Source organism: Cinclus cinclus, chromosome 24 (assembly GCF_963662255.1).
Source record: "Cinclus cinclus chromosome 24, bCinCin1.1, whole genome shotgun sequence".
Taxonomy (NCBI): Eukaryota; Metazoa; Chordata; class Aves; order Passeriformes; family Cinclidae; genus Cinclus; species Cinclus cinclus.
The window spans coordinates 4,116,491-4,127,399 of NC_085069.1; the positions used below are offsets into that span (position 1 = coordinate 4,116,491).

Below are 10,909 nucleotides of genomic sequence, written 5' to 3' on the forward strand. Positions count from 1 at the left end.
GCTGAAGGCCGAGCACCCGGCTGTACAACCTTTTACTTTATTGTTTGTCTCATTGTCTTTCATTAAACCTTTTAAAATCTACCAGGAAAGTGAACTTTGTTTTACACACTTGTCACCACTTCTCCAGCTCTCCTGCACTCTGCTGGGCCTGCTCCTGACCTGGGGAAATATCGGAATGGAGAAATAAAAACCTCAGGGATAAATCTGTGCCTCCCTCAGCTCCTTACGGGAGCGCTCCTCACCACACGCCACCTCCATCCACGCCATTTTCCCACCCATTTCTCAGTGCCTGACCGCAGAGATGTTGACTTTAGGAAGGTTAAAGGTGGCTGCCCCAGCCAACAAATGGGGTTTGGCAGGAGGGGCAGGTTTTTGTTGTTGTTGTTGTTTTTACAGGAGGGAAGTGTCAGGGGATGCGCGGCCCCCGCTGCGCTCCGAGCGACAGCGGCAGCTGCGGGCCCGGGAGCCGCGGGGCCTGAGGGCTCCGGGCCGGGCCCTGCCGCCTGCAGCTGGGAATAACAGCGATAAATCGAACAATCCGGCAGCACATCGAGCTCTGGGCAGCCTAAACTGCAAGGCGGAGCCGTGTGCGGGGATTTGGTGCAGCCCTGCTCAGGCCTGGGGATGATTCCTGTGTGGAGGCCTAAGGCCGGTCCTGACCCGAGGACAATCCTCCTTCCTCTTCTGTCCATTAGACAGATTTTGTTATGGATTAAAGGCAGGACTGAAGAACGGTCTGAATTCATACAAACCCCAGGAACCCGCGTAAGTGAAGTGTTAAACATATGACAATGCACACAGAATATAAATTAAATATTCCGCGCTGGCAAAATGTTGTGGGCTCTGACTTAGATTCTGCAGGTGCCTGAAACATTCGCAACATTCACAAATTCATCATAACCTGGCTTTTCATAAAAAGAGCAGTCTGGGCTTCTTCCTCCTGCCTGTGGGTGTGAAATGCTTTTAAATATTTGCTATTTAATGCAACAGAGCAACAGATTTAAGTATTTAGGCGAGTTCTTCCTAGAGAATGAGTTAGCTGTCATATACGGAGTATTTTGCATTAAAATTTAGATTCCTGTGATAGAAAGGAAATTGCTGGTTTTGTTCAGAAGGATCTAAACTAAAGTAATTGGATTTTTATATTCTCGTTCAGAAGGATCTAAACTAAAATAATTTGATTTCCTGGAAATGGCCAAGTTCCAAAAACCAACAGATATAACAGGATAAACACATTCCCCACCTCACCCAGATTCCATGAAATTTTACAATTCTGAATGATACAAAATCCAGAGTAACTTATTACTTCAGCTCCTGTGAAAAATGAAGACCTCATGTCTGTTAAATCTCTGTGCTCCTAAGACAACACAAAACCCCATGGTAGGAGAAAAAAGAGGCACGCACAATGTGGGGCAAGGCCTGGGAGAGAATTTGAAATGGTTGCAAGAAGATTCTGGAAACACAGAACACATGCATACATAGTCATTAAAAATATGGAGAACAACCTTGAGAGGAGTTGCAGTTACCCTGGCATAGCAGGGTTTGGGGCATTCTCAGCTGCCAGAATTCTGTAAAAAGGGGATTGAGAACAGATTCCCTGTTAATGTCTTTTCAGCTGGGATGGCTCTAGGGTCTAAAAAATCTGCTTTCTGTTTGGAAAAACTATAAAATGTTCAACAGAAGATGAAAAATATGTCTTTCATTGGCATAAAATCAGGAGATTTCCTTGCAGGAGGATGTACTGAAAATTCCCTAGAAAGTAGAATACTGAAAGAATAACTGCCACTGGCAGCAAATCCAACTCTCAGCAAATACACGTGTTACAAATCTAACAAAACAAACAAACATCACTCAAAGCCTTGCATGTGTGTACAAGCCAGGTTTAATAATTTTTTAAATCTTAGGTTTGGGGCTTAAATTATATATAATTAGTGAAATCCTTTCTTACTTCTATTTCCCACTTGAGTTCTTGAAATTTGGTGTCTATTGAATTCTGTTTTAGGGCTTTTTCTAAACCCAAGATGGAGAATTTTGTTAACAGTGCAATAAAAATAACTTCATAGTGTTACAAGGAAACATTAAAGACTTTTTTGTGTGCTGCTCTTTCCCTTAAAAAAAAAAATACAGACATTGTTTCTTTAAAAGGCTCCATCTGCAAATCCCATTAGATGTGCATATAAGGTTTCAGATGATTAATAGCTGCCTGCTTTGCTTTGGTTGGAGGGGCTGTGGGTATGTGTGTTAACCCCTCCCTCCCCTCGCTCACATTTCACTCCACAAACTTGTCACTGTCTCCCCAGCACAGTATTTAAAAAGTGTTTCACTCATGCCCAGCACTTCACTTCAAGGAAGCAACTCATGGCAATCCCTGCACAAATCTGGTTGCCCCAGTTAGGGCAATGAAGACCTTTAGAGCTAGAGTTCCTAAAGTAGCAAACCTGCAACAGCATCAATCCCACAAGCAAACTGTTGTTTAAGGAGGAGTATTCTGTAAAATTTGGAAGCGTTTCCCTCTGCTTCTCCTCTCTTTTGAAGGCTGAGCTGTCAGCAGGCAGGAGCACTGAGGTGTGGACAGGACTGGAGGCAGATGGATCCCAGCAGCAGCAGCTGCATGCGCAGCCCACAGCCTCCCACCCTGCTGTGGGGCTGTGTGAGGAGCTCCCACGCCGACCTGACCACAGCTCCAGGGCTCAGCCACTATCCAGCAGCACCATTCTCCTTCCAGCAAAAATCAGATTTTGCTGCTTACTCCGATTTCTCAGCCTCCTGCCTGGTGACAGCTCCCCAGAGCTTCTCGCAGGAGGAGCGGGCGCTTGTGGAGCAGCACCCCCCGTTCCAGCGCTCCGACTGGCACCTGGCAGCAGCTGAGGCCACAAGAGGCATCAATCCAGGACTGGCCTTGGCTTCTGGAGAGCAGGAGGGCAGTAGCCCCAGCCTAGTGAGTGTGGCTGTGGGTGCAGATGAAGATGATGAGGCACCAGCAAATCCTCCAAGTGACTCTGAGAAAAAGCCATCCAAAAGGAAAAAGGAAAGGTCAGGTAGGTGATATGAAATCAGGGTTGTGGTAGAGTGCAGGAGATGGAATGAGAACCCCTGGTGAGACTGGGAGTTAAGAAAGAAAGCTGATGAGCAAAACATTTCATAATACTTGACTGGGGAAACTTTAGACAGTAACAGCACTGTAACTAATTGTCTTAATCTGGTCTTTGTATTTCACTCCTGCAGATCTTGGGTTCTGAACTAGGCATTTCATTCAGCAGCACAATGCACATTTGCTGTAACTGAACAGGAATCACATGGCATGTACATACAGAACTGAAAGTCCTAGGATGTGGAGATACATATTCACACCTGCCATTTGTCTGAGCAAAAAGAGAATGGCAGAGAGTAAAGATCCCTCATCCTGAGCTGCCTGTAGTAGTTGGAAATGTCATACTAGGAATTTGACATCTCAGTTTATGGTAAGAAGTACAAGAGGCAAAGTCTTCCTTTAAATATAAATTCTATTCAGTCTCAATAAATGTTAAATATTTTAACCTCAAAACAGGGGGTACTAAAAGTTTGCCCATCAGTACAATGTCCAACAATGCAGAAAATTAACATGGCTTTCATGGTGTCATCCTAACTAGCAAAACACATTCTTTCTACAGTATAAAAATCAATAATTTCATAGTTACACAAACTCTAACTTACTGATATCTCAGATCCAAATCTGTGAAATATGTGTAAAATTATTTTTTTCTTAAGGAAGTTGTTAAAATTTAAGGTGTTTGTATGCATTTAAATGCCACAGTATTCATTTACAAGCTGCAGCGTGCTTTTTCCCACAGCCCTGCTACCAAGTGAAGAATATCTTCCAGTAGCCCCATTTCACAGGCAGAGACTGCAGGGATAAAAATACTAATTTCTAGGTTTTGCAGACATTTGTAGAATGTAAGTTCATTTATATTGAAAAAGTATGTTTAAGCAAAACTTTCCCAAGTGCAAAGAAGTTTAAATAAAGTAATGATTAATTAATAATAAACTAATATAAATAATAAATAAATATAAATAATTAATAACGTAATAGGTGAACAATGCTTTCATTAAACATCAGCTAGTCATACGTAAACAGCATATTTCAGCTTACTCATATTAGAGGGATATCTTTATCCTTAAAGAGGCTGATTCCAAAGCACATCTCCCTGTTTTAAGTAGAAGAAGAGCTCCTTTATTCTCTCTTTCTAGCACTTGTCACATTTTCTTTTCATACTTGCTGCTGTCCCCTACACTCTTCATTTCAGGGAGCTGAAAGCAATGACATCCCTGGGAGGTCTGGGGTTCCACCTTTTGGTGACCCTGCAGCCCTGGGGAGAGGCAGCTGTTAAGTTCAACCCAGCATTGAAGCTGATTGGGAAGGAGACACAGTTCTTGGGAGATACACATCTGCCTCTGCTTCCTAAGCAGCATCTCCCCTTCCCTTCCCCTTCCCCTTCCCCTTCCCTTTCCCCTTCCCCTTCCCCTTCCCCTTCCCCTTCCCTTTCCCCTTCCCCTTCCTCTTCCCCTTCCCCTTCCCCTTCCCTTCCCCTTCCCCTTCCCCTTCCCCTTCCCCTTCCCCTTCCCCTTCCCTGAACTTCCCTGAACTTCCCTGAACTTCCCTGAACTTCCCTTCCCTGAACTTCCCTGAACTTCCCTTCCCTGAATGTCCCTTGCTCTCCTTTCTTCTTTTTAAACGGCAGCACAGTAGGAAAAACCTAGATGGTTTGTCCTGTCACATATTTATCATTTCTCACATTCTGTTGTCAAAACTGAAGCAGCTGGGCCACATTTCCACTTCTGGAATCTCACAGAACCCCAAACCATGGGTAAGCATTGTCTCTTGACAATACCCTGTGGCACGCAGGGATGAGAGATTCCAAGCTGCCTATCCTACTCTGCTCCCAGAAATATCCAAATATCCATTTTAAATTATTCCCATTTTCTTGGGATATGCAGACTGGTGAAACTGCCCCTTGGAAAGGGAGTCCTTCCCACAGGGCTGTGATGAGCTCACGAGTACTTTGCATTAGTTACTTGTTTGTATTTTCTGCCACGTGCTGAAAGCACTGGAGAGCTGCTGCACCCTCCAGGTGTGTGTGAGGGCAGCAGAGACCCCAGGGGAAGCCCTTGAGCTCAAGGCTCCCAGAAGCTGGTGGGAGTTCCCAGCAAGAAGATCCACACTTCAGACCCTGCTTCCCCACTTCAGACCCTGCTTCCACATTTCTAACCCTGCTTCCCCACTTCTAACCCTGCTTCCACACTTCTAACCCTGCTTCCCCACTTCTCCCTCCCAAGTCACACTCGTGAGCCCCTGGGAAACATGGCAGTGTGTCTGTGCAGTATGGGATGAGAACAAAGGGCATTGTTAAACTCTGGGCAAAAACATGGGGAGAAATTTCTGCAGTTCTGTTCATGTATATTGTCCATCTTTATTTGTGGATTTCTGAAGTAGCAAAATCAGTATGGATCAAACCAGACTAATTCCCTTGGAATGGAAAGCAATCCAGATGCAGCATGTGACACACTGGTCCCTGTGTGCATGACCAGTAACGGGAGCTGTGTTTGATTTCTCCATTGCTGATGGGCAGAGATAAGACCAGAGCAGTCACAAAGCCGACAGTCACACCTCACAGATTTCTCCAGTTTTACTACTTTGGCCAGCAAAATGACACCTGAAAGATGAAGCTGCACATCATGCTCATATTGTTACCATTTTGCTTATCATTTCTATGTAGAAATACTATGCTGGGACCCACAGAACTCCATTGCGTACTGGTTACACATAAAAATTAAGTAATTAATTCTCAGGATAACAAAAATGCTACCAGCATGTTTAGTTCAGGGAATCTAGCAAGAAGAGCAAGAGGGGAGAAAGAGTCAAGGAACTCACAAAACTGAGTCCCTGAAACACTGGCAGTTTGGCCTTTGCTCACTAAAAATGCATTCTTCCTTGCATTGCTTGGAGATTCTTTGAGCACCAACTTTAAAAACACATGAGAAAAAAAAATAAAAAGAATGGAAAAGAAAAAAGAAAAAGATAAAATATTAAAAGACGAAAAGAAATTAAAAATGTCGCCACGGTCTCAGGCAAAGTCAGTTCATGTTTGCTTATTATCGTAATTGGTTCAGCATCACTTTGGCTATGGCTTGGAATTGGGCATTGAAGTACAACTCTTGACTACATTGCAAAAATGTACGCAAATAGCAAACAGATTTTTCAGGACATGACAATGACAGTGATGATACTGAGGCCAGTCATGTACACAGACACCAGATCCGCTTCTACTTTTCATTTAGCAAGATTAGAAAAAGTTTAAAAACGGGAGTGTTCAAGGTGGGTCTGGGCAAAAATCCCAGGACTGTTTTTCTGCTTTTGCTTGTTTTACTGCCCCACATCCCCAGTATTTCCAGGCCATGCACCACATGCATGACTGATTTGTTCTTTTGTCCTGCACCAAAGCTGGGCAACATATACTCCTAACATCCTGTATGCTGCATGTACTTGGCTGCCTGCTGTATGGTAGATCAGGGGAGCATGAAGATACATATATAACAAATAAAAGTAAAAATGTGGGGAAGGAAAATCTTTCAGTGCAATGGCAGCAAGGACTGAGAGCTTCTTTCCGCAGCTCCTGTTCCCAGGTAATTCTGACAACACTCCCCACCCTGACTGAGCTGTCACCCCTCTGTCCTCTCAAAACCAAGGCTGGCAACACCACTCAGACATGCTGAGCTCGAGGGGGCATAAAGCAAACATCTTAAAGCTTCCACTGAGCACTTCAAGGAGCTGTTTAGATCTCTGCAACTGCACATGTTCACATGCATCAACATAACCACAAATTACACAAGTGTGCTTGCCTCTTAGAGAACCAGACCTCAAGCAATAAGGCAGAAGCCAGCAGTAAATCACGGAAGGAAAGGACAGCTTTCACAAAGGAGCAGCTGCGGGAGCTGGAAGCTGAATTTGCCCACCATAACTACTTGACAAGGCTCAGGAGATACGAGATAGCTGTGAACCTGGATCTCACCGAAAGACAAGTACTTTCCAAACCCTTGTCTCCCCAGCGCCTTCTTCTTCCACAGCTTATCCCTAATGCTAAAAACCAGATTTGTTACTCATGGGTCTGCTTTTGCAATGGCACAGAGGCATTTTAAAACAAAGCCTCCACATTCTTTCAAATACCTTCCTTACACATTTCTGTAAGGGGTTAATAAATTTAATTATGTTTCTCTAAACTAAAGATAGACTTGGTAATAACTGGTCTGTAATGAGTTCTTGTTTACTACAATTCATTGCTACATATTGATATATCAAGGTTTACGTATGGAATATGTATATCACCTTAGACTTTGACTAACAGGAAATTATTTGAATGAACGTTTGATACATGTATTCTTCCTGGGTCAGGTGGTATTTTGAGGTGATAAGGAAAGACAATTATACAGAGTTTTGTGGAGAGAGGTATTTATATATCTCTCATTGTCATCTCAGACCAGGTTTCCTTATCAAGGCTAAATGGACAGCAGAAGAACTGAGTAATTATGTGAGGCAAATTAAAATTCCTAATGCATTAGATTGGATGATCTAGATGTTAAAAATACATGAGAGGCATTGTGCCTTATTTGAAATTAAGACAGAGTCTAGGTAAAGCACTTGTACTACCTTTGAGGGTTTCAGAGGAACATCTGTGTGGAGCATTTTAGAAAGAATTGTTCCAGCCTGTATTAGAGAAATGGTCAAACTTGTGAGGCTCTGTTCACCTTGTCATGTAGAATTCCACAAATCATCTCTCTACACACATATGCATAGCTCTGCTTATAGAGCTCAGGTTGAGGCAATAAGTAATTATTTTCTTTTTATCACCCAGGTCAAAGTATGGTTTCAAAACAGAAGAATGAAGTGGAAACGTGTTAAAGGTGGGCAAGCAGTGCCCCCACACGAACATGACACGGAAGATGTGGACTCTGCTGCCTCCCCCAGCTCGGAGTAATCTCTGCAGCAATGGGAGAGGAGTTTGGAGAAAGCCATTGACTGGAATGTGGGTGCGACTGCTTGGAATCAGCTACACAATGAGATCACCCTGCCTGCCAATTCTGTAGGCCGTAGTCTTTAAAAGGGGCATGATACTTGAGGTTACAGAGGCAATTAAGGAGCACGGAGGGGGGAAGAGCCAAAGGAGAACATGGCTTTGATTTTTGTCTTTTGAACTGTCTTACTAGCACAGATGTGTCTGCAGAAAAAACAACAAACACTGAATATAAAATGGGAGTAATGTTATCAAGATTCTCAAACATGCAGAAAATCCAGGCTGTTAGTCAGCATATGCAGCTGTATTCACATCCAGGCTTTCCTTGGTCACACCTCTTCAGTCTGCATTTGGATTTGACAGTCCACATTTTCCTTGCGCCCTACTTGGAGAGAAATAAATACTTTGATAGTCACTGATTTTTCTTGCAAAATTAGTTGAACTCCTGTATGACTAGGCAATAAGATTACAAAATAAAATGTGAGACTAAAAATACATATACATGGAAGTCTGCTCACCAGTTTCAGAAGAGATGGCTTTCACACTGGCAGTCCAAGAAGGTCGGTGCCTTGTTGATGGCAGCAATTTGCAGAGGGAGATTTCTTCCAAGCTTACTATAAATCCTGAAATTGCTAGATCTCAGTTTCAAATACTTTTTCAAAGCAGTCATTACCAAAGGTCCCAGCAGGCACAGCAGAGATTGAACTCTCAACACAACAGGTAAAATCACTATTTTGGTATTCAGTTTTCCAATAAACTGCCACAGCACCACCAGAAGTCTTAAGAACATTTAAGAACATTCCCAGTCTAACTTATCACTGCTTTCAACCAAAACTTGGAGTGTATCAAATTATGATGATTTAGAAAAGCATAGTGCCTGCTCCCATTTCTTATATCTTCTGTTTCATGTACTAATGCCATATTTTAAGCAGAATTTTACACTAGTGTACTACATTATGACTATTGAGAATACTGAAATTTTGGTTAAAATATTTCAAAGGTAACCATTATTTGCAGCTGCAGCCTTTCACCTTGCTCTGATGCACTGCTGTTGTGGTTGCATGTGAATTGTAGATATGCTGGGTACAAATTTGTATATCTGGATTATATGTTTATAAAGCTGTTAGTGGTAATTCCACTTGCAAAAGACCTCAAAATTGATAAATATCATTTTTTTTTATTTTTAACAGAGATGCTGCATTCTTTTCAAAGAGCTGCTTACTGTATCTACTAAGAAAAAACATACAATTACATTCCTTCTCAACATTTCCAAACTCTGATTGACAGATGAAAAAAATCAACAGTTTAGAGTATATATTTGTGAAAAAACAATTTAAAAGAATCATTATTTTTTTAAAGAAATTATTTAAAACAAAAGAAACTTGAGCAGCACTGAGGAAGTGAATTAGGTCACTGCACTACTACTGCACTACTTGCTCTTATCCACTTTATCCAAAAAAAGAACAGTTACCCAAAACACAATGCCAACAATCCTCTGCCCCTAAAACAAACAAACAAACAAACAAAAAACTGGAAGGAAACAGCATCAGGGATGTCTCACACAGGACCTCTCCACAAACTTGCAGTCCCAGCATGGATGCAAACCCATGTAAATTCTGTGGATATAATTTATATAATACTATATAATCAGGTCTAACATTTAGGGGTATGCATGTTCTCTCTCTGAGCTAGACCTACCCCTGTCTCTTCAGATCTTTATGATAAGGAAAAAATACCCTCAGCTGTCTCCTGGGACACTTGTGGTAGATATTTAAATGGCAGGTGGTACAGACATGGAGTTATGGTCAGATCCCAGTTACTCCAGCAGTGAGAAGGGTGAACAGTGACAGGACACCATTCTTTTGGCTAACAAACCTAATGTTAGAAACAGGTTCATAATCTCACGACTCAGGTGACATAAAACTAGTTGGCTAAAAAAATTGCCTAGGCACAGAGAAGGTACAGATTACTGTTATCTTTAAGAACAGAAAATGTCTGGCTCTGCTTCTTGAACCTTGGTGCCTTCTGATTAGACTCTGACTAAACTCAGTAGCTTGGCTCTTGGCAAAGACTAAAGAAAGCTGTATTTTGTGAAGAACTCTGGTGCTCAGATATCCTACCCCCTTCTTCTGGGACACAAATCACCATGGAGCAGGAGCTCTTTTTTACATCTATCCTTGTAACCTCTTAAGTCATTTAACCCTGTACATCAGCTTCTCCCCACTGTGGTTAGAAAGTCTGCAACCTGCAGGAGCAGTTTATTTTGAGATTAAAACTTTTGGGTTCTTGGCTACTAACATAAACCAAAACTGGCTCCTCACCCAGATGAGAGGCTAATAAATCCTCCCTTTCAAGGAAGCTGTCAATGGTAACGTTATGAATCCTAATTTACTTAAAGACTAATCAATGGCATCTTGGTGTGTACACATAATTACAGCTCCTAAACAGTTCTTGCTCTGAATTTTGAGAAATAAGCTATGAGTCACCTGTGAGATCTTGTGCTTAGGCAGTTTCTTCATTAAACAATCTGCTCACTCTAATATTTTAGTGTTTTGAGAAGGAACATTTCACTCCTGACATCAAAGCATTTGACCTCTGAACCTCTGGTGCCAGGAATCTTCCAGGGAAGGCCTGTTGTCTGGGAGCAAAGTCTTTGACCTGCAATTATTTTTTCTCAGAAATACACATCAGGCTGTATTCTCCTCACAGAACAGAGGGGAGCTACCTGGGATGTTTGGCAATGTTTTCCACGCCTTATTCTCAATAAATAATCTGAGCACACAATCACTCCCTGGCATCCGAGAAGTCTGGCAGGAATTCCCTGGGAAGCACAGGCAAGCAGAGCAGTGAGACTTCTTGCCAGT

The 10,909-nt window shown here is 42.4% G+C and overlaps 1 protein-coding gene across 1 annotated transcript; it reads left to right on the forward strand.

The window, feature by feature from the left end:
* The first annotated feature begins 2,587 nt into the window (after positions 1 to 2,587).
* MEOX1 (mesenchyme homeobox 1) lies at positions 2,588 to 8,009 on the forward strand. The gene is made up of 3 exons (XM_062508214.1): positions 2,588 to 3,038; positions 6,884 to 7,056; positions 7,887 to 8,009. Exons 1-3 carry the CDS (start codon positions 2,588 to 2,590, stop codon positions 8,007 to 8,009), a joined length of 747 nt encoding a protein of 248 aa, XP_062364198.1.
* Positions 8,010 to 10,909: the final 2,900 nt, after the last annotated feature.